The 23,003-nt window shown below is 58.3% G+C and overlaps 2 protein-coding genes across 2 annotated transcripts; one reads left to right on the top strand and one right to left on the bottom strand.

Moving 5' to 3' along the window:
• Positions 1-1,798: 1,798 nt before the first annotated feature.
• On the top strand, positions 1,799-8,154 carry GNAT1 (G protein subunit alpha transducin 1). The gene is made up of 8 exons (XM_021533454.4): positions 1,799-3,322; positions 4,770-4,812; positions 5,019-5,160; positions 5,232-5,389; positions 5,474-5,602; positions 5,684-5,813; positions 5,899-6,052; positions 6,283-8,154. The coding sequence occupies exons 1-8, from the start codon at positions 3,217-3,219 to the stop codon at positions 6,471-6,473; spliced, it is 1,053 nt and encodes a 350-aa protein (XP_021389129.1). The 5' UTR covers positions 1,799-3,216; the 3' UTR covers positions 6,474-8,154.
• On the bottom strand, positions 7,541-22,635 carry GNAI2 (G protein subunit alpha i2). The gene is made up of 9 exons (XM_021533408.3): positions 22,454-22,635; positions 14,011-14,053; positions 13,689-13,830; positions 13,333-13,493; positions 10,742-10,870; positions 9,471-9,600; positions 9,085-9,238; positions 8,524-8,730; positions 7,541-8,411 (listed from the first exon to the last, which is right to left on the bottom strand). The coding sequence occupies exons 1-8, from the start codon at positions 22,569-22,571 to the stop codon at positions 8,540-8,542; spliced, it is 1,068 nt and encodes a 355-aa protein (XP_021389083.1). The 5' UTR covers positions 22,572-22,635; the 3' UTR covers positions 7,541-8,411; positions 8,524-8,539.
• Positions 22,636-23,003: the final 368 nt, after the last annotated feature.

Here is a 23,003-nt window from a genome sequence, read left to right as displayed (position 1 = left end):
CTGTAGACCACCAGGCAAGCTGAGGAGGAGGGCCGAGGGTACACAGCTCTGTCCCCTCCCTGGGGGCTTGGCAGGGGTGGGATGGGACCTCAAGGTAGGACCGAGGTGTTCAGCCAATAGTGGGGTCTTGGCCCCAGGGTCTTTGGATGGAGAAGGGAAGGAGAAGGCGCCATGCTGGTGTAAATCCTCAAGCTGGTGCTTGGTGACAGCGGCACCCAGAGGTCTTTGGGGCACCCAGCCCATCAGCCACCCTGGCGGGTGTGGAGGGCTGTAAATAGTTGCACATGGGGAACACAGGGGTGACCAGGGCTGAGTGAGTGCCCCCTGCTGCAGCTAGGGGCACTCCCAAATAAACACTGGCTTTGGGACAGACCTGTGTGTGCTCTGTCGGGGACAGACCTGGCCCCACCAGGAGATGCCCCGAGCCCTGCCGGGGTGCTTGCCCTGCCCCGGGGGGCAGCGGGTCCCTGGTGTGGGGGCAGGACAGTCTGTGGGGATGCTGCTGCTGGGTGTGGGGGTACATGGGCTGGGCTGGTGGCTGCCCCACCGCTGCGTGTTGCTGAAGGCACAGGGAGCACTCAGAGTCACTCCTGCGGGCACAGGAAAGCGCTGGGCACCCTGAGGCAAGTACTGGATATTAGGATATAGTGGTGGGAGTTAGTACTTGGTGGTACTGGGGGCATGGAGCAGGGGAGGAACTACAGAGGGCACTGGGGGTGGTAGTGGATGATGCTGGGAGCACTTTGATATGGGGGCTGTACCAAGCTCCTCTGAGTAGTCCCAGGAGGTACTGGGGTCAGTTCTGAAAGGGCCTGGGCTGTATCCAAGGTTGTACTGGGCACACTGGAGTTTGGTACTGGGAGGACTAGAAGTTCTGAGGCATTAGGATTTGGTAGTAGGAGCTGGTACTTGGTGGCACTGGGAGTAGTGGTAGGGAAGTGGTAATGGATCTGTAGGGGTGGCTGGGGCTGTAGTGGGAAATACTGGGCTGTAGCAGGGCACTCTCTTCAGTTTTGGGGTAATGGAGGTGATACTGTGCTCCTCTGTCGAGTCTGGAGAGGCACTGGTGTGAGTAGTGGGGGTGTGCATGGCTGTACTGGGGGCACTGGGCTGTACTGGGAGAGCTGGGCTGTACTGGGAGCTGCGCTGGGCTGTACTGGTGTGTACTGGGAGCTGTGCTGGGCTGTACTGGGCTGTACTGGTGTGTACTGGTCTGTACTGGACTGTACTGGGCTGTACTGGGCTGTACTGGGCTGTGCTGGGCTGTACTGGTCTGTACTGGTCTGTACTGGACTGTACTGGTCTGTACTGGGCTGTGCTGGTCTGTACTGGGCTGTACTGGACTGTACTGGTCTGTACTGTCTGTACTGGGCTGTACTGGTGTGTACTGGTCTGTACTGGACTGTACTGGTCTGTACTGGGCTGTGCTGGTCTGTACTGGGCTGTACTGGACTGTACTGGTCTGTACTGTCTGTACTGGGCTGTACTGGTGTGTACTGGTGTGTACTGGACTGTACTGGTCTGTACTGGCTGTACTGGTCTGTACTGGTCTGTACTGGTCTGTACTGTCTGTACTGGTCTGTACTGGGCTGTACTGGGCTGTACTGGGCTGTACTGGGCTGTACTGGGCTGTACTGTCTGTACTGGGCTGTACTGGGCTGTACTGGGCTGTACTGGTCTGTACTGTCTGTACTGGTCTGTACTGTCTGTACTGGTCTGTACTGGGCTGTACTGGTCTGTACTGGGCTGTACTGGGCTGTACTGGGCTGTACTGGGCTGTACTGGGCTGTACTGGGAGCTGCGCTGGGCGCTTCCGCCCTCTGGCGGCCGAATGGGGCACTGCAGGAGAGCCGCGGCGCGGGGAGGGAGCGCTGGGGACAAACGGGACACGGGACACAGGGACACAGGGACACAGGGACACTGGGACACTGGGACACTGGGATGTGTGACACAGGGACACACTGGGCTGTGTGACACAGGGACACCCTGGGCTGTGTTACACAGGGACACTGGGCTGTGTGACACGGGGACATTGGGCTGTGTGACACAGGGACACACTGGGCTGTGTGACACAGGGACACTGGGCTGTACTGGGGTCACTGGGGCAGTCCTGGCAAGGCCTGGACTCACCGAGCTGGGGGAACACCGGGGAGTTACTGCCATGCTCCTTGGGAGTCTCAGTTTTGCTGTGGTGGCCGCAGTGGCAATGGGGAGCACTGGGGACATTGAGGGGACACTGGGAAGGCACACTGAGGGACCCAGAGACATTGTTGGGGGCTCACTGCGGTTGGGGTGGCACACAGAGGTGGCACTGCAGTGTCCCTGGATGTAGGACAGGGTGTTTTGTGACTGCTCACGGTCACTGGGATTTCTTCCGTAGTCACTGGGGAGTGTTACTAAGAGGGGCTTTGGAAACCCTGAGGAGGGTGTGTGGGTATCCCTGGGGACATCGTGCAGGTGTTGCTGGGGGGCCTGGGAACGCTGTGGAGGTGACATTGAGCGGGCCTGTGGCACTGGGAGTGTACTGGCGGGTGGCTGGGCAGGCACACTGAGTGCACCCGGGGGGCATGGGGACATTAGTGGAGGGTTCTGGAAGGGTCCCTGGGGACACAGGGTCTTGTGACTGAGCCTGACATTCCATCACTGTGGGCAGTGCTCATGGAGACACTGGCATGGCTTACTTAGTGGGCGCTGGTTCAGAGCAGGGGGTGTGACCAGGTGAGATGGGGACAATGGGGACATTTGCTCCCACTCTGACCAGATCCCAGCAGACACACCATCCCACGCCCCAGTTCCATACCCCTGGAGTCCACAGCAGAGCTGGAGATGGGTCTGGGTCCCATTTCCCGCAGGGTGGCCGGGTCACCGCCCCGGCCCCAGGGTGGAGGCAAAGCTGGGGCTGGTCGGGCCGGGGCACCCCCCCGGCAGAAGTGCTGACAGCGGGAGCCACGGGATTGCTGAGCTCAGCCCGCCGCAGATTGAAGGGGGTTTATCGGGGGGGCCCAGCTTAAGCCCCGGGTGCTGAGCACAGCCCCCCGGCAGGCGGCCCCCCGGGACCTTGGCCCCGTCCTTGTCGCACACCGGGCGGGCGGCAGCGGCGGCGGCGGCGGGCACCGGGAGCGAGCGCTGGAGGCGGCCGGAGGCTGGAGCTCGTTGCCCATCTTGGTGCTGACCTCCAAGGAGCGGGTGGTGAACCGCAGGGCTGCGGGGCTGAGGATGGGAGCCGGGGCCAGTGCCGAGGAGAAGCATTCCCGAGAGCTGGAGAAGAAGCTCAAAGAAGATGCTGAGAAAGACGCCAGGACCGTCAAGCTGCTGCTGCTGGGTAAGAGGGAGACAACACCCTGGGGGACATACCCATCCTTTGAGCATCTCACCCTAACAGCCCACCCAGCGCGCCCCTGAAACCTACCAGTGCCCCTCAACCTAACCATCACCCCTCAACCCCACCAGCACACCCCATAACTGCCCCCGAACCCAACCAGCCAATCTAACATTCCTCTGCCCCCCAGATGGACCCCCAAACCCAAGCAGCCCACGCTCACAGTTCATTCAACATTCTCCTGACTCACGTAGGATTCTTAAAACCAAGCAGCTTACCCCAGCATCAACCCCATTCCCAGCAGCCCTAAACCAAACCTCCCCATCTCAAGAGCCCACACAATGTTTCCCTGATGCCTCTGGCACCTTTAAACCAAACCAGCACAACCCAGGAGTGTCCCCAACAGCCTCCCACTCCCAAGCATCCCTAAAACAACCAACCCCTCCCCAGTAAAACACCCAAAGTTTCCCTGACCCCACTCTAAACCAAATCACTTCAACAGTCCCCAGGCCCCTGCTCCTAAGCACCCCTAAACCCAGTCATCCCACTCTAGCAGTCCTCTGACCCCCACAGCACCCCTAAAGCAAACCAGTCAATCCAAAAAGCCCACCCAATGTTTTCTTTCTTACTTGGCACCCCTAAACCCAACCAGCCACCCTAACAGCCCCCCCCCACCATTCCCAGGATCCCCTAAACCAGCTCATCCCAGCTTGCTCAACACCCCCTACCAGGCACCCCAAACACAACAGACCATCTCAACAAGAAGATGAGATCTTGAGGTCCTAAGATCCACCCCAAGATCCCCTGGCTTCCACATATCCCTCAGCCCAACCAGCCCACCTAACAACCCCCAAATCCCAGGTCCCCTAACCCCAACCAACCCATCTTAAGAGCCTTCACCAACTCCACCTATCACCACTCCAGCCCATCAGCACCCCTGCCCCATCCTCCTAGGGACCCCTATGCAGCCCATACCACCACCCCATGTCTGTCCCTGGAGCCCCCTTGTGCTTTGTGTCCCTCCCAGTCCTTCCCAGTCCCCAGTGGTGGCTGAGGATTGGGGTGCCGTGTATGTGGTGGGGCCATGGGTGGCATCACTATCCTCACAGCCTGGCCCAGGAGGCATCTGTCTGCACAACCACAGGTTTGGGGCATTGGGTGGTGGGTGGCAGGGTTGCAATGCCACCATGTCCCCAACCCCTCCCTTGGGTTCCTGAGAGTGTCCCTGGCTGAGCCGCTTCAGATCCCATGAGACACAGCAGCTCAGCCTAACCTTAATGCCTCTGGCACAGGCTGCTAATCCCCCTGCACACCCCGAGCCATGGACCCAGCCCAGCCAACAGTGCCTGCAGCCGTGCCAGGCACCAAGGCTCTCAGTGAGCCAGCACGGGGCTCAGCTGGGAGTGCCCATGGCATGGGCACCACCATGACCCATGTTTTGTCCTCTTAGGAGCAGGGGAGTCGGGGAAGAGCACCATTGTCAAGCAGATGAAGTAAGTGCCATGGGGGGGGTCACTTGATCATGCCCACCGTGCACAGTGTCTGTCCCACACTGCAGCCATGGGGTGCCCTCTCCATGGGGTGCCCTATCCCACTGTGCCTGACTCTACCCCCTGCCACTGCCATGGGGCGCATCCACCGTGTGGCTCAGCTCCACGGCACCCAGCTCAGCTCCACGCCTGTGATCTTCCCCGGCCAGGATCATCCACCAGGACGGTTACTCGCTGGAGGAATGCCTGGAGTTCATTGCTATCATTTACAGCAACACGCTCCAGTCCATGCTGGCCATCGTGCGGGCCATGACCACCCTCAACATCCAGTATGGGGACACCGCTCGCCAGGTGAGGAGTGTTCCATGTTGGGCAGGGTTCCCCACAGTCCCCAGGCCCCACTGAACCCCTCTCCCTCACAGGACGATGCCCGCAAGCTGCTGCACCTCTCGGACACCATCGAGGAGGGGACCATGCCTAAGGAGATGTCAGAAATCATCGGGCGCCTCTGGAAGGACTCGGGCATCCAAGCCTGCTTCGACCGCGCCTCCGAGTACCAGCTCAATGACTCTGCGGGCTAGTACGTGGTCAGGGAGCGTGGTGGGGGGGGGAGGCATGAGGGGCGTTCCAACCCGTGTCTCATGCCCACCGCGTGCCTGGCCAGCTACCTGTCAGACCTGGAGCGCCTGGTGACCCCCGGCTACGTCCCCACAGAGCAGGACGTGCTGCGTTCCCGCGTCAAGACAACTGGCATCATCGAGACCCAGTTCTCCTTCAAGGACCTCAACTTCAGGTGGGGGTCAGCCCCCAGTGAGGGCTGGTGACAGGGGGTGGGCAGGGGGAGGGGGTGCTGACCCTCCTATGTCCTGCCCAGGATGTTTGACGTGGGCGGACAGCGCTCAGAGAGGAAGAAGTGGATCCACTGCTTTGAGGGTGTGACCTGCATCATCTTCATCGCGGCTCTCAGTGCCTACGACATGGTCCTGGTGGAGGATGATGAAGTGGTGAGGAATGCTCACCACCTCACACCCCCTCTCCTTTGTCCTGGTCATGACTTGGGTGCCATCATGAGGCTGTGTCCCTCCACAGAACCGCATGCATGAGAGCCTGCACCTCTTCAACAGCATCTGCAACCACCGCTACTTTGCCACCACCTCCATCGTCCTCTTCCTCAACAAGAAGGACGTTTTCCTGGAGAAGATCAAAAAGGCCCATCTCAGCATCTGCTTCCCTGACTACGACGGTGAGTGTGGCAGTGGCTGGTGGTGGTGGGGTGCTGCTGGAAGGTTGGGTGCCACCACCCCGCAGGAGTTCCCCACCAGGTGTCCTCAGCATCCCATGCAAGTGGTGCTGCATGCGCCTTGTCGCGGGAGCATGCAAAATCTACCCACCCGAGGGAGCACTGGGTAATCCTGGGCCGGCATTTTGGTGGGGGACACCAGCCCAGGAAGGGATCCTGCTCACTGCCACCAGGTCCCAACACCTACGACGATGCGGGCAACTACATCAAGCTGCAGTTCCTGGAGCTGAATATGCGGCGGGACGTGAAGGAGATCTACTCCCACATGACCTGCGCCACCGATACCGAGAACGTCAAGTTCGTCTTTGACGCCGTCACTGACATCATCATCAAGGAGAACCTCAAGGACTGCGGGCTGTTCTGAGCCCCAGCCGAGCACCCCCTCCCCTGGGACCAGCCCTGCTGCTGACCCCATTCCACCTCCACAACCACCTCTGCTTGCCCCAGATCCCTGGGATTTGACCTGCTCAGCTCCAAAGCCACCCCTGGTGAAGGGGGGGGGCGGGGAAGGGGCGCAATCTCACTCCCCCTCCCCACCAACTCTCCCACCAGCCAACACTGTGGGACCCCCAGTTCTGCTGGGGGTCTCTGGGGCTCTGCTCCTACGGGTACCCGGATGACCCTGTATACTACAGGGTGCTGGATACCGTTGGGTGCTGCAGGTCCCTGGATAACCCTCAGAGCTGTGGGGTATGGGGGTTCTCTTGGGTGCTGAGCATCCTTGAGTACCCCTTGGAGCAGAGGGGTGTTTGGGGGTCCTGGGTGTCCCTAGGTATTTGAGGGATCCTGGGGTGTCCCGGGGTTCCCTTTAGAGCTGAGAGGTGCTGGGGTTCCCAGACGACCCTTGGCACTGGGGAGACTGGGGGGTTTTGGGTACCCTTTGGAGCTGAGGAGTATTAGAGGTTCCCTTGGATGCCGGGGGGGGCAGGTGCCCTCTGAAGCTCTGGATGCTAGGGTGGTCCCTCAAGTGCTGCTGGGTGTCCATTGGTGCCCCCCTGGAGCTGGGGGTGCCAGGAGTCTCCACAAATCCCTCAGAGCTGGGGGTCCTTTGGGTGTGGGGTGTCCATGGGTGATCCTTGGGGCTGGGAGTTCCTGTGAGCTGCTGGGTGCAAGGGGTGCTACAGATCATTGGGTGTTCCTGGGTACTGGGTGTCCCCAGGGACTGTGTGATACTGGGGCTCCCTTGGTGTTCCCCCCCACCCCACAGCTCCTTGGGCTAGGGCTCGGCCCTGCAGCAGCATCCCAATGACAGCCCCAATGGTCCCACCATTGCCCCACCTCCCACGACCAGGGGCTTCTCCTGACTCCAGGGGGATGCCAACCCACCCTGTGTCTCTCTCCCACCCCTGGGGACCACCCCAACCCTCCCACAGAAGTGAAGCCCCCCTGCCCACTCCCATGTCACACAGGACATTTCAGTATATATAATGGTTTTTTTTTTCCTTTCTACATTTTATTATTTCAAACCACGTGAACAATTCGGTAAAAGATCCTGTGGGAAAAGCGAGGCCGCAGGCACCGACTGAAGGGTCCCCCTGGGCTGGGGGGGACAGCGGGGGCCGCTCTGTACAGCGGGCTCTCCTCGCCCAACGCAACAGCTAGCCCTAAAAACTAGGCTTAGAAAGAGGGGGGGGATAGAGGCAGTGGGCAGCACCCCCTGCCCACCTTCCTGCCTGAGCTGCCCATCGGGATGGGGGCAGCGAGGCGGGGTGGGGTGCAGACCCTCCCCCCCAAAGGCACACGGTTGGGGGGTGGGCTGGCCATGGAGGATGCCACCACCATGTAGCACTTGATGCTTTTAAATAGTTTGGTAAAAAGGTTTCTTTAAAAAGTAAACTGTGCCCAACCGGTGTGGTGTGGTTTTTTTGCATGGTTTTGGGTTTGGTTTTGTTGATTTTTCTTTTTTTTTTTTCCTTTTTTGCTTTCTTCTTTTTTTTCTGGTTTACTAAAAGGAATGTCATCGGTCGTGTTTGTGGCTGAGTGGGCATCCCCGAGGGGACCCTGTGCCCCTCATGCCAGCAACACTTGCAATGTAAACAGTGAGAGCGCCAGGGCTCGGAGTGAATGAAATGGGGGCTGGAAGGGTTGGAGGGGTACAAACCAAGATTAAAAACCTTGTCTTCCCTGGAAGGGCAACGCCGGCGAGGAGGAGGACAATGGTGGGGAGCAAACACGGCCAGCAGGAGGTACATGGGCCCTGCCACCATGCTGACACTCAAAAAGTCTCTTTTTGTGGTGGGTGGAGGAATGAATCTGAAGAGAAGCAGGAGTGGGAGATGGTGTGGTCCTTCTGTTGCAGCTCCTAGGAGAGAGAGGTCGTGAGCAGGGGAGGGTCTGGGGACAGGGGAGCCTGAAGCTGAAGGATGGTCCATGACCACCCCATTTGAGGAGCCACTACTGAGACCACCACCCACCTGGGCAGCGCCACCCTCAGAAGAGACCACAGTCCTTCAGGTTGTTTTTGATGATGACGTCGGTGACGGCATCGAAGACGAACTGCACGTTCTTGGTGTCCGTGGCACAGGTGAAGTGGGTGTAGATCTCCTTGGTGTCCTTCCGCTTGTTCAGGTCCTCAAACTTGCTCTGGATGTAGCTGGCTGCCTCATCATACTTGTTGGCCCCTGGGGAAAAAGAGACACTGGGCTGCCCCACAGTTGCCCACAGCCACCAAAGGGTTTGGGCTTGGCTTGGCCCTCCACAGTCACTGTCCTGTTGCCTGAGGCTCCAGAGGCAGAATGAGCCTCAAATAACCCCCTTCAGGACAGCTGCCCCTTGTGTTGTGTCCCCCCACACCTCCCATCTCCTGGAGCAGCCCAAACACCCATCACACCTCACTTGCTGCCCCAACCCACTGCTCCTCGGGCACAGGGGAGCCAGCACCTCTGTCCCTAGCAGCTCCTGCTACCCTGCCTGGGGCAAGGCACTGCCCACTGCTCCTGCCAGGAGGGCAGGGGCACAGAGGGTCCCAGGGGTACCTGTGTACTCAGGGAAGCAGATGGTGAGGGAGCTGTGCACGATCTTCTCCTCAAAGAGGTCCTTCTTGTTGAGGAAGAGGATGATGGATGTGTCTGTGAACCACTTGTTATTGCAGATACTGTCAAACAGCTTCATGCTCTCATGCATCCGGTTCTGGCAGGGAAGACGGCAGCATGAGCCAGGCAGGGACCCCCAGGCACCACCCACCCCACGGCTCCCCAGACTGCCACCCCCCATGCTCCTGTCTGCCTGGGCAGGGGATGCCAATAGGCCTGCAAGGTTTGGACACTGGCCAGAGCACTGGTGGCCACCAGAGGAGGGGCTGCTCCCCTAGCCCCCCACATAGGGAATGTCTCATGGCACTGGTTCCATCCCTCTGACTCACCATCTCCTCATCTTCAGCCAGCACCAGGTCATAGGCACTCAGGGCCACACAGAAAATGATGGCTGTCACCCCCTCGAAGCAATGGATCCACTTCTTCCGTTCCGAACGCTGGCCACCCACATCGAACATCCTGCAAGGGGGTGACATGGGGATGGATGGCAGCTCCCATGCCACCAGCCTCACCCCACGCCTTGTCCCGGTGTCCCCAGCTGCCCAGAGCAGGAGCAGCACTGGTGCAGGCAGTGCCTCTGCCCCAGGGATTTTGCCAGTACTGAGGATCTGCCCCAGCTCCTGCTGCCAGGAAAGTGTCTACGCTCATTTCCCAGCCAAAGCAAATCCATGATGTGAGCTGGGGCAGGATCAGGCCACCTTTCCCAGGGGGTGTCAGTGTCATGTTCCTCAGAGACCTGCTCCAGAGCAGGCACAGCAGGACTTTGCAGAGACCTTGGACCAAGGGGAGCCAAGTCAATGTGGGCTCAGCAGGATTGTGGCAGCAGCAGGGCTTGGGGATGATCCCAATGCACCATGTGCCTCTCCCTCCATGGGCAGCAGAGGATGCCCTGCCTCCATGGAGAAGAGCCCAGCAGTAGCATTCCACATCCACTGCCATGCCCACTGCCAACTGCTTGGCTCACAGGAAGGCTTCCCCACTGGGACATACTGCATTCCCCCCAGGCCACTCCCACTGCCACTTCCAAAATGCTGCCCTGGCAATGCACAACCAAGTGTCTCCATTCTACCAGGGTGGCATTGGGGTCCCTGTGAGCCCCCTGCATTCAGAGAGGACCCCAGCAGATCTTTCTGACATCAGCTCTGTTGCCATGGGACTAAATCCCCTGGGGATGTGCACAATGGCAGCTTTTTGCCTCCGAAACTGGAGCCCTTATTATTTCCCATGGGTTTTCAGTGGAAAGCAACCACAGGGTGCCAGCAGGCAGCACTGCCACTGCCTGACCCCGAGACCCCAGCTCCTGCCCAGCACCCTTCCTGCAGCGGAAAAGGCGTCACAGCAACAGAAGGAGGAACGCCTTCCCTCTCCCCTCCTTGCCAGAGCCTGGATCCGCCCCCAGGCTGAGTTCTGTGAAGTGTTTCTGAAGCTGTTCCAGCTATTTCAGCGGTTTCCGCTCTCTGAGGCAGCAGTTCCCGCCATGAGCAAACCAGGAGGTGGGGAGAACTGAGTGCATGCAGTGTGCACCCATGGTCCATCCCAGCATGGAGAGAAGGGGTTTTTTTGCTTTCAAAAAGGCAAAAGGGAAAGAGGTCAGACATACTTGAAGTGCAGGTCCTTAAAGGTGAAGTGAGTCTCTACGATGCCTGTGGTCTTGACCCTGGTGCGCAGCACGTCCTGCTGGGTGGGGATATAGTCGGCACGGGCTATCCTCTCCAGGTCGTTCAGGTAGCTGGGGACAAAGAGCAAAGGTGCTGTGGGAGCTGGACCGTGGGGCATGACCCACCCAGATTCCATGGGACACCCCCACACTGACCCAGAGGCCCGTGTCCATCTGCCAGCATTGCTCAGCTGGGGTGGGCAGTGCCAAGCTGGGATGCACAGCAGAGGCCCCATGTGCATCCTGGGGTAAGCCTGTCCCTGCCAAACACAGGCAGGGCAGGACACCAGTGGCCAGGGTGGCACGGGACACGCAGGACCGAGGGACTGGGGGCAGTGTGCTGGCACTGGGAGCCCAGCAGAGGATGCAGCCAGGGCTGGGGGGCTCACCCCTTTTCCCTGGCCGTTTGCACAGGGGGGAAATGGCAAGAGGAAAATATTCAGTGCTATGGCAACCAGCCGCAGTGCCGGCGGAAACAATCGATGGCGCCATGCCATTTATAGTCAAAAACACAAAGGGACAGCGTCCTGGGAGGAAGCAGGAGGCGGGAGGCTGGAGAGACAGGGAGCTCCTCCGTGCTGGGAGGCTGCAGGCGTCCCGAGCTCCCCGGGGAGCACCGCCTGCCCCGCTGCCCACAGGGTCCAGCAGAGGTGGTGGTTGGGTCCCCAGTGTGCAACACCCACCAGGACTGATGAGGGCTGCCAGGGAAATCAAGGCAGGTTTTGATTTCTCCAGCTCACATTGCTTTAATTGGGTTACTACAAACGGGTTCCTTTAAGCAAATTAGGCTTGTCTTAATTAAGGCATTTGTGGCCCTGTAATCTGGTGAAAGCCAGATTACAGCCCGCGAGGCCATAGGGATCCTTGGCTCTGACTGCAGCACGGCCACTCGCCAGTTCCTGGGAAACCCTGCAGCGTGTCCGGGCATGGCCAGAGCTGGAGGTGCCCTAGGAGCCTGCTGTGGGTGTGAGGGTGGAGGACCTGCACGTTACTGCTGCAGAGCAGCTCAAAAACAGCCGGAAACACACACGGCCTCTGGCTACGAAAAACAGGAAACGGCGCAGCAGGGCCCTGTGCAGCGCCACAGGCTCTTGGACATTGCATCAAGCCCCAGGGTGCTGGTGAGCACCACCCTGGCATCCCAAACTCCTGGAACCCCACGAGGCAGAGGAGCAACAGGATGGGGGCTGCTGTGTTGCAGAGGGCTGGGGCACAGGTGCTCGGCACGGCATGGGGCTCTTCATTCCCAGGCTCTCCTGTTCCAGCAGTACCGTAGGCACATCATCACTATGAGATAGGCAAGGGATTGGCATCTCCACAGGGCTGGAAAAAGGCTGGAGCAACAGCTTGAAGGTGCTCCTAATTAATGGTTTTCCAACCCCCCACCATGTGCTAAATGCTCCATAATGGCACTGACAACGACAGAAACTTGGCAGACAATGTGCAGATACACCTTCTCCAAGTCTGTGTGTGAGCCTCCTGGCACCTGCTGGGTGTCCTCTGCTCCCAAACCAGCACCCACTGCAAAGAAATGCCAGTGCTGGCTGGGGAGTGATGAGGCTGAGTAGACAGGGGCTGGGGAAGGTGGGTGTGTGCCCGTCAGGAGGAAGTGAAAGCTGCGGGTGCTGGAGGAAAGAGCTGACAGGAGCTTCTCCAGGTTTGGTGGTTGCCAGGAGCTTTCCTGCAATCTCTTCTTCACAGTGACCTCAGTGCAAAAGAGGGACCTGACACTGTCATGCATGAGGTGACAGTTGGGGAAAACACTTGCCCTGGGATGGCAGTGAGTTCCAAGTGTGCAGAATCCCATTTGAGGCCAGGCTTGGTGGGGTGTTCCTGGCACACCATGAGCTCCCCACACACTGCTTTACCATAAGGGGTCTGGGTGGAGAGAGTAGGAGGGCACTGTGTGAGCTGAACATAGACTCAGCTGTGTTGCTCTCTCCAGCAATGGTACATTAGGCAGATTAACTTCATTTATTAATCCCTTCAAGAATAAACCCAACCAGCTGCAGCAATCTACCTAAACACTAATTTGCTGGGTAATGCACAAGTGTAATGCCAAGTTTTTCTATATAAAAACAGTTAAAAGAAAAAGAGAAGCCTCTTGAGGATCCTACTCATCCTCTTCAGAACTAAGTGTCCCCAGGGCTTTCCTTGGGAATTTTTCCTGCCTTGACAGCCTATAAAGGGTGATGAGGATGGGCAGGACCCTGGCTGTGCTCATGAGTGGGCAGCCAGTGGAGAGCATCTCCTGGGGAAGGGCAGCAAGGACAGAGCCGTGGCAGGAGGGGGATGCCCCAGTGCCCCCCCTCCCAGGGTACACAGCACCCCGCCAGAGAAGGAAACAGCTTTCGAAACATCCACCTTCCCAGTTCCGCTCCAGCTCAGCCCCAGCGCCACGCGGGAAGTGGCAGCACGAGCTCCTAAGCCTGGTGATGGTGAACAGCAGCCCCTGGGGGGATTTTCTGCTGCTTGATAAAAGCACTGTGGCCCACAGGACTCAGCTGAGCTGGGGCAGAGGAGGGGGTACTCACTAGGCAGCAGAGTCGTTCAGCTGGTACTCTCGGGAGCGGTTGAAACAAGCCTGGACCCCATTGTCAGCCCACAGTCTCCGGATGACGTTGGCCAGGTCCTCGGGCATGATGCCCTGCTCCTCAGCAGTGGAGGAGAGTGCAAACAGCTGCCGAGCATCATCCTGCAGGGATAAAACAGCTTGAGCATTGGCATGGACTTACTGAAGCTCACTCAGAGGATCTGATGGGAGCCCACCAGACAACAGCAGGGCTTGGGCTGAGCCACCTTTAATCCCAGTCCAATTTTGGGCACATCTGTTTTAGCCACCAAGAACCCCCGTCCCTGCCAGGCATAGTGGGAGCAGGAGGGCACCCACCGCTCTGGAGGAGTCTCCAAAGTCAATCTGCAGGTTCCCCATCGCCTTGATGATAGCCATAATGGACTGGATGGTGTTGCTGTAGACCACAGCTTTGTACTGCCGGCACTCCTCCTCTGAATAGCCATCCTCATGGATGATCCTGGGGCAGGGAAGAGACACAGGCAAGGTCAGCCCTTTGTGGGGAACTCCAGGATGCTGCTCCCCACCCATGCTCTGTGGCAACACTGACGGGGAGCCTTTCCTGTCAGCCACTAGTTTTGGAGCTTGTGGCCAAGGCCTAAGCAGTGTCAGCCACAGTGACAGTGCAGGGACCACTCACTTCATCTGTTTGACGATGGTGCTCTTCCCAGACTCGCCGGCACCTGTGGAGAAATGAGAAGGGATGAGGTCCTGTGCAAAGCCAGGAACCCTTACCCTACTGGGACACCTGCCCAGCCCAGGGAGGGAGTGCAGCAGGTGCTTTGGCCATTGGACAAGCAGCACTAGCCAGAGCAGATGACTGGATGTGCACTGGGAATGTCAGGACCAAGAAAGAGGGAACAAAAGGAGAGTCTGGGGGCACTTGCAATAGGTCCCAAGGGAAGAAATGACGCCTGCTCTGGGCCAGGAAAATGGCATCAGCACACTAACATTCTCCCCACAGTCCTAGCATGCCACAGTTGATGGGTAATCCTGGCTCTGGCTGAACCTGGGGACTCCCCGTGACAAGGGGGCCAAACTCTGCCCATCACCTGCCATCCCATCTCTCAGCAGAACCTGAGATGCTGCATCCTACATCCCCTCTGTGCTGGGGAACAATGGCTCACCAGCCCCACTACATATTCACAGCTGGAGGCAGCAGCAGCCAGGATGCAGGGTTGCTTGTGTCACAAGGTACAGGCAGGGAATTTGGGAATAAGTTGCCACCTCCACCAGCCAGCTCAAGCGATCCCAGCGGGCTCAGCCGCCCCCGGGTTGGTTCTTAAATAGTGCACACTTCCCAGCCTGCAGGTCCTGTGCCCCAGCCTGCTGCAGAGGCGGCTGCCAGCAGGGAAAGCCGATGGCTTTTGGGGTCGTTTTGTTTTTCAGCATCCAAACGCAGGGCTCTGTGAGTTCAGTGAGACAGCCAGGGTGGCTAAAGTTCTCCTTCCCCCACCCTGTCCCCAGGGACATCACCCGACCCAGGCAATGTGCAGCTTGGCCCAGCCCTCCCTCCACTGGCTGAGAGCAGGGAAGAAGCAGTCACCCTGGCTACAAGAAAGGGGAAGCCAAAAGGGGAAGCTGAAAGAAAGGGGCATGTCCCTTGTCCCCTCTCTGTGCAGGGAGTGTCACGAGATGGATGAGTGCCTGCCTTGTCTTGCCTCAGGACTCCCAGCAGGCTGAGGTCCCTGCCTCCAGGTACAAATCCCCAGAGGCTCTCCCAAGCAAAGTCCATCCCTGTGTCCTCTCACAGCCCTTTTTGTGGGTCCCTCCAGGGCTGCCCTTACAGGGAGCCCCAAGCAGAATGGTGCCAGTATGGCCGCAGAGGGGGCAGAGATTATAGAGAAGGTTAAAAAAAATTAGAAAAAAACCCCCCAAAAACAGATTATGCTAAAATTAACTAGGAAAAACACGGCCCATTGTGCCAGCTGAGACATGGTGGCAGGGAACAAACTCCTATGAATGTCACCGGCCTGAACACCACCCAGGTGACAGGCATGCATCCCCAGGGACATCACTGAGGGCAGTGCTCAGGGCATGGAGCACCCTGACCCTGGGGCCATACTGAGGCTATAGAGACCCTGTATTTGTCACTCGAGCACCCTTCTCCAGGGTTCCCATGCTGCATGTGCCAAGGGAGGGGCTCTGCTCAGCTCAGAGGTCACTGCTCAGCACAGCAGGGGCTCTCAGCACTGCTGACCCATCCTCCCCCAGGATGCTGACGCGGCACCCAGCACAGCCTGGCCAGTGCTCGTGGTCAGTGCTGGCAACTCCTGCCTGGAGCTGGGAGCAGGGGGGAAGGACTCGGCGTAGCCCTTCATTTTTTCCATTAAATACTTCTAGTTTCTAACACCATCCTGTACCGCTGGGTCTGGTGGTCAGAGCCAGTGGCATTCACCCAATCCGTTCTCAGTGGGTGCCTGGACAGAGAAACTGAGGCATGTGGCAAGCAAGAACCTGGCTTATCAGCATCTCTGAGATGAGGTGCCAGACAGCCATCCCCGGGCTCCTCCTCTCTGACCCTGCCTGACATTTTCTCCCTGTCAGGAGGGAACAACCCTGCCGGGGCCTCCTGCTTTCTCCCGGCTCGATGACAGTCACAGGGTGACCATCACCAAGGCTGTCTTTTTCCTTACAAACTTCCTCCACATCTCCCGGCTCCTTCCCTGCCCTCTGAGGAAGGTAGCCATGTTCCAAGTCAGTACCTCTGCCTCCCATCAGAAGCTCGCCCAGCACAAGAGATTGTACGCTTGCAGTGAGCAGGAATTTGGATCTGAATTAGCAGCCCCCTCCCCATGCGGTGGACCCTCCCCAGCCCCCTCGATGAGTGCAGCGGAGGGGAAGGATTTCCAATCCCCGGAAAACCCCAGCTGCCGCCCATTCAGCCCCAAAACAATTCCTGGGCTGGATGCCAGCTGCCAGTTTCCACCCTCCAGCCCAGCCCGGGCAGGATGAGGCAGTGTCAGAGGAGCTCTGGACTCCTGTGCCGACATATCGGGGCAGGGGGGGTGGAGACCCCCCACTACCCAGGGCCGAGCCCACGGCTGTGCTTCCTCCAGCCCTGCCTCTCTGCAGGCTGTGCTTGTTCCCAGGGCAGTGCCTGGCAAAAACAGGACGAGAGCTCTCTCTTGGGCTCATTTCCTCCTTTCTTTGTTAAAAATAATATTCAAAAATTTAAAATAAGCAAGCAGCTGCCTGGCTCCAGAACTCCCTGCTAATACAGTGGTAAAAACTTTATTGAGCTAACATATATATTTTTCAGCCCGTGATTTATGATGCTTTCTAGACAGCAGATATTTAGTGCAATATATGCACGTAGTTCTGGGCAGCACCTACATAATCCCTGTATTTTAGGAGCTGGCCACAGGTTTCAGGCTCCACCTCACCCCACATCACTGACAGGGGATTTTCCATTTTTCTGCACGCCACCATCCTTTCAAATATTCAGGCATAGATGGAAGTAATGCATAGCTGGAAAATTCTCATTATTGGGGAAAAGCTGAAATTCAATCTGCCAGCAGGTCCAGAGCCATCCCCATCCCCAGCACCCAGAGGCCCATCCCCTGCTCTGCTGTCCTGGCAAGCTTCCCCAACCTGGCAAACAGCAGCTATTATTTGAGCATGAATTTACAGATGGGTTTTAGCTCTGGACAAACCCACCAATCCCTTTCCCTGCAGGACAGACAGACAGACAGTAGGACAGAGGGACGGCTGCAGAGCCCACCCCCCTTGGCACCTGTGGGGTCCCCACCAAATGGGACAGACAAAAGGGAGTGTTAAAAGCAGAGTTACCCTAAAGACTCCAAAAACAAAAAGAGATTCCCCTCGACATTTTCCTTCCTACCCAAAATAGATGGAAAATTGCTGTAAAAATAATCACATTTTTTTAAAAACCCCACAGTGACACAGGGCGTTTTTCCCAAGGGCCATCCCATTCCAGCACAGGGCTGGCTCCTTCCCAGAGGGAACTGTGCATCGTTGGCTGGTGGAATGCCACGTCCTCAGGCAGGACCTCAAAAAACTGGGGGGGGGTGCAGACCCCCTGTTCAAGGCAGCTGACAGAGATTAAAAAAAACCCCAAAACACAAAAATAAATAAAATAGAAATAAACTGGCAGCACAAAGGATGCTCAGGGCACACAGGAAGGAGGTGGGCTAGGGATGGTTTCCCAGGGGGAGCATGGAAAATGCACCCCAGTGCCAACAAGGGCCACCGGTGTCCACAAGCTGGACAAAACTATCCTTGTGCTGGGCTTTTTCCAGGAATCCTGAAACTTTGCTGCTCCGTTTCTGCCCCTGCCATGGCCAGAGTGGTCCCTCTCCCCCCGCACCACTGCTACCATGTGCCCCCAGGTCTGGGTGCCATTCTCCTGCCCATCCTTCCCTGACAGGATGGGGCCTCACCCTCTGGCACAGCCAGGATGCTGCCAGCACCTGGATCCCTCTGGCCGGGTTTTCCACCAGCGGGATGGAGAATTACTCAGTTCCCCAGCTCCGGTGATTCAAGCAGTCTCCGGCCCGGAAACCCGCTCCGGCCTGGAACAGGAAACCCAGTGGCTTCGGAAAGGCCAGGCCAGCCCTGGCTACAGCAGCAGCACTTGGGGACACCGTGATCCCAGCCCTGGGTAGGCTCAGACCATGGGACACCACAAAGTTACACATATATGTAAGTGAAGATTTAGATATATATTTATATGTGCTTTTTGATACATACAAATCAACGTATATGTTGCTCCATAAAAAAAGGAAGATGTTAAAATAAGCTAAAAAAGTTAAAATATAAAATGCATTTCTAATGTACATCTGTAAAAATATATCTTAAACATATACATATAAGCCTGCTGCTTCCCCTAGGCAAAGTCTAAGAGCTCAACTTGGAGCAGAGGGCAGCTGCTGGCCCCTAGGACATCACCAGTAGGGGCATTGTAGTGATCCATCCCATCCCAACCTATCCTAAATCCATACACAAGCTTCAGTGGGGTGGACATCAGGTCCCTCTGCATCCAACAGCACTGAGTTCTTCACTGGGCCCCCTCACTGTGACACCTCCTAGCACATCACAAAAAACAGCACTGGGGCTCCCAGTGTCCCCACTGAAGGGAGGACCCAGCCCATCCAAAAGCCAGGACTGAGGAAGGAGTGGGGACAGAAACAACCCCCAAGACAGGGCTAAGCACAGCAAAGTAGGTGGCTCACACAGAACACAGGCAAATTCTGGGGCCACACAACCTCTGAAAGTCACAGCTGGTCCCTCCCTTCCTCTATTTTTATGCAAGCCCAGAAAAAAAAAAAAAAAAAAAAAGCTGCTTCCGAGCCCTGCCCGGCCACTGTCTGTCCCAGTCAGGATCTGGTACAGGCAGTTCCTACATGACGTACCCTGGTGCCACCACGCCAGCAAGGGCAGTGTTCTCATCCCAGGGGCTGCACCTAGAGCATACCCCTGGGGATTAACATCAGCAACCCACCAGCCCCTTCTCCACCCTAACATAGCTGAGAAATCCTTTACTTTCCTAAGCCTCCAAAGAGAAGGAATAAAGGGCTTTGAGCACAGCAATCACTTGCCTGCTGCCAACTCTGAATCCCCCTGGAGTATCCCAGCTCCCACAGGCAAGGAGATGGGTTGGCCAGAACTCTGCTGCCCAGCAGAAACAGCCAGTGACTGCAGGGCTTTGTGTCCTAGCCATGGTAAGGAGCTGACAGTGGCACCAGGAGATGTTGGAAGTATGGGGCAGATGCTCCAAGTGCTTCTAGGTGTTGGTGATGGCTCCTGGCCCCCCGTCCCAGTACCAAAACCATGGGAGACTGCTGGTTTCCAGTAGCAGGGAGGGACACATTCTTTGTTTGGGGGGAATTGCTTTGCCTGGGGGATATTGCTTCATCTGGGTTTTCTCCCCATCAGAGATTAGAGCTTCAAACTACTGACACACACTCATTTTTGCCAGAGCAAACAGCAGAAGAAAACCTGAAGGCACGGGTAGGTGCCACAAGTGCTGTGCCCACGCCTGCAGAGTTGTGTGCCACTGCAGGGTCCTGGCTGCCCCCACTGCACTGACACTGTGTCCATTCCTCTCCAGCTCACCCACCACGGCAGAGGAAAGGCAGGAGGCAGCTCACAGCCACATACAGAGCACTGCAAAGAGCTGAGGCACCTGCAGCAGTCAGTCCCAAGCCTTCTCTGCTCCTACACTCCTGATGCCATCAGCACGTACCAAGACCTGTGCCTTCCACTCACACCATGCCCTGCCTGGCTGTGGTGCCCCAGCTCCAAAGTTCAGCAGTGGGACACCATGAGCCGACACCAAAAAAAAATGCCACGCTTGGAAGAGACATTTCCTCCTCATGCTGTAGGTTGATGCAGCACAAAGGGTGAAGCTGTTTTTCTCTCCCTTTTTTCCAGAGGAGGCAGGAGGGCTGCAGCCCCCACAGAGGACCCTGGAGCTTGCTGAGAGTGATGAGGAGCTGTGGTGCTCACCAAAAAAACATGTGAGGCCTCACGTCTCCTCAAACCTTCCCCTGACCAGGAGAAAAAAACCTAAGCCATACAAGGGTGAGCAGCAGGGAGGTGGGAGGATCCCACCAGCACGGTCCCACCTCACAGAGGGGACATGTCACAAGCAGCAGCCCCCAGGGGGGCAGTGCTGGCCCCACCTCCCGGCTTGGGAGGATTTTCCAGCCAAGGCTCAGCTCGGAAATGGGCAGCACTGACCCAAGGCTCTAGTGCTATTGACACCTGACCAGCTGCACGGGGAAGAAAAAACCTTTTTTTTTAATGTACAGAAAGAGCCATTTTGCTCTATTTTTGGCTTTAGAAAGCAGCTGAGATCAGAAATGCCGCTCATAAACACCGGCCCCAGCAGAAGGGAGTGCGGACATCCTCTTCCCCCTCCTGCCTCCACTTTGGGACAGAGCAAGATCCAAGAAAGGGATGTCAGCTAGTCAGCCTACACCATAATCCTTGTCACCCAGCGAGCCCGCAGCTGCTCCTCGGGGATGCTCAGCACCAACAGGATGGGCCCTCCCAGCACCAGGTGATACTGCCTGGATGGTCCTGGACACTCCCAGGAGCCTCCCGAGGCTGAAGGTGCCAAACCTCTTTGGCCAGATACCTCCCCATGACTTCCCACCAGAGGAGGCAGCGAGGCCAGCACGGGAGCAGCTCATGACAAAGAGCTACCACATGCTTCTCCACTACCCCACATATCCCACGGGGCTCCACTCTCCCTTCCACAGAAAAAAAAATGGGGCAGCGAGTGTGCCCAACCATCGAGCCCCCCCATACAGCACAGATCCCTTCCAAATATCTCCAGGATGGGTTTTGCTGCCAGCACTGCTCGTGCCAAGGCAAAAAGAATCAAAATAAAATAAAACAAAAAAGAGACGCACTCTGATAAAGGAGCATTTTAAGGCGTTAATTACGTATTTCTCAAGGCAGGCAGGGGTTGAGCAAATAAAGGCCTGCCGGATTTCAGCATGACTTCCTGCTGCTGGCAGCTTCCTCTGCAGACAGCAGATGAGTCCAAAGACATTTTCTGTCAGGGTTCCCTCTGTCCCGCTGCCCCACGGTGCCATGGGAGCAAGTGCTCCCACCTCACACCTGGAGGGAGGCCCTCTCTGGGAATTTCGCAAAGGGAATAAAAAGCCCAACTGGGAGTCATTAAGACAAATAATGAATTAAAATAACGAAGTGCTGCCTTGCCCGCAGGCACAGGGCAGGGCTGTGAACGCCCTTGGGAGCATCACCAGGGTGCTTTGAAGAGCAAAAGCCCGTTATCAGAACCAAAATCGAGTGTCCCTGAGACAGAGAGCCCGTGGGATGTGGGGGGCCCTGCCCACGGCAATGGCCCAAGCCCCTCAAACCCCCACGGAGAGGGCAGGGTGATGGAGAGGCTCGGGGCTGTCCCAGTGCTCCAGTGGCAATGGGGCAAAGGGTGCCTGCCAGCCCCGTTACCTCCATCACATTACCTCCATCACAGCCAGAGGCCAGGGTAAGAGGAGCCCATGGAGGAGACCAGGGATCCTGGGCAGGTGGGACAGGGTGCCCGAGCTTGCAGGACCTTTGCTGGGGGGGGACATCCAACAGGAGAGTGGGGATGTCCCCACCTTTGTCCCAAAGGTGTCCAGACTGGACACTGACCGGGGGGACAGTACCATAGCAGAGTGACAGCTCTTTCTGGGGCAGATCCCCACAACCCAGGGTGGGGTGGCACCCTCTCTGAGGGGCAGCCAAGGTTTTCTGTAGGGCTGGCACCCTACTGCCAGGGGATCCCCAAAGCCTGGAACGGGGCTGGCATCCTGCTCACAGAGGGGTGGGGGAAGAACCCCACTGCAGAGAGGACCCAGGGTCTGCTGTGGGTACAGGGCTCCGTTCCTGTGGGGAAACCCTGGGAGCTGGGCTGGGGTCAACACCCCAGTCCTGGTGGGAACCGGATTGGGTTAACATCCCAGTCCTGCGGGGAGAGACACTGGGAGCTGGGATGAGGTCAACATCCCATTCCTGGCGGTGTGTGTGTGTGGGGGGGGGGAGGTATCTGTGGGAACCGGGATAAGATCAATAACCCCTTCCTGGGGGGAATCCCTAGGATCTCAGATTGGATCAACATCTCACTCCTGAGGGGGGCGATGCCTGAGGCGGGATCAACACCCCAGTCCTGGGGAGGATGCCTGGGAGCTGGGATAGGATCAACACCCGACTCCTGGGGGATCCCTGGACAGGATCAACACCCCAGTCCTGGGAGAGATCGCTGGGACCTGGGATGGAATCAACACCCGACGCCAGGGGGAAAGCCCAAGGCCTGCTGCTCCATTCCGGGGGGAACCGGGAAGGCTGGGGCGGGACATCCCCGCGGCCCGCGATGGAGCCGGCAGCTCGCTGTGGGGAGAACCCCAAGCCTGGGCTGGGGCCAGCATCCCACTCACGGGGGATCTCCGGGGCGGGGCGGGGCACTCCTGGCGCTGGTACCCAGGATGGCCCCGGGGCAGCGGGGGGCGGAGGTGGTGAGGCCGCCCGGTTCCGGCAGGGCCGGGCCGAGCCGGGCGGAGAAGCCAAGATGGGGGGCCCGGGGGTGGGGCCCGGGGGGCTCTTACCCAGCAGCAGCAGTTTCACCTCCCGCGCCGCCTTCTCGCCGTCCTCCCGCAGGTTCTTGTCGATCATGCGGGAGCGCTCGGCGGCCGCCTTGTCCTCGGCGCTCACGGTGCAGCCCATGGCGGCGGCGGCGGCGGCGGCGGCTGCTGCGCGCGCCCGCGGCTCTGCCGGCCCGGCCCGCCCCGACAGGCCCCGCCCCCGGGCGCGCGGGGCGGGGACAATGGGCGGGGCCAATGGGCGGGGCCAGCGGGGCGCGGCCAATGGGCGGGGCGCGGCCAATGGGCGGGGCGGGGCTGGGGGCGGGGCGCGCGGGGCGAGGCCGCTCGCGGTGGGCGCGCGGGCCCTCAGGCGGCAGCGGCGGGAAACGGCGGGGGAGGCGGGCTGTGAGGGAACGGAGGGGAGCACCGTGTGTCCCGGGATAGACACGGTGTGTCCCGGGATAGAGCTGTGGGTGGGACACGGTGTGTCCCGGGATGGACCTGTGGGTGTGAGACATGGTGTGTCCCGGGATAGACACGGTGTGTCCCGGGATAGAGCTGTGGGTGGTACCCG

The sequence above is a fragment of the Lonchura striata genome, chromosome 12 (assembly GCF_050655825.1).
Source record: "Lonchura striata isolate lonStrDom1 chromosome 12, ASM5065582v1, whole genome shotgun sequence".
Classification (NCBI taxonomy): Eukaryota; Metazoa; Chordata; class Aves; order Passeriformes; family Estrildidae; genus Lonchura; species Lonchura striata.
Note: the sequence above shows the minus strand (reverse complement) of the source record. Positions and strands in the feature narration are given on the sequence as shown.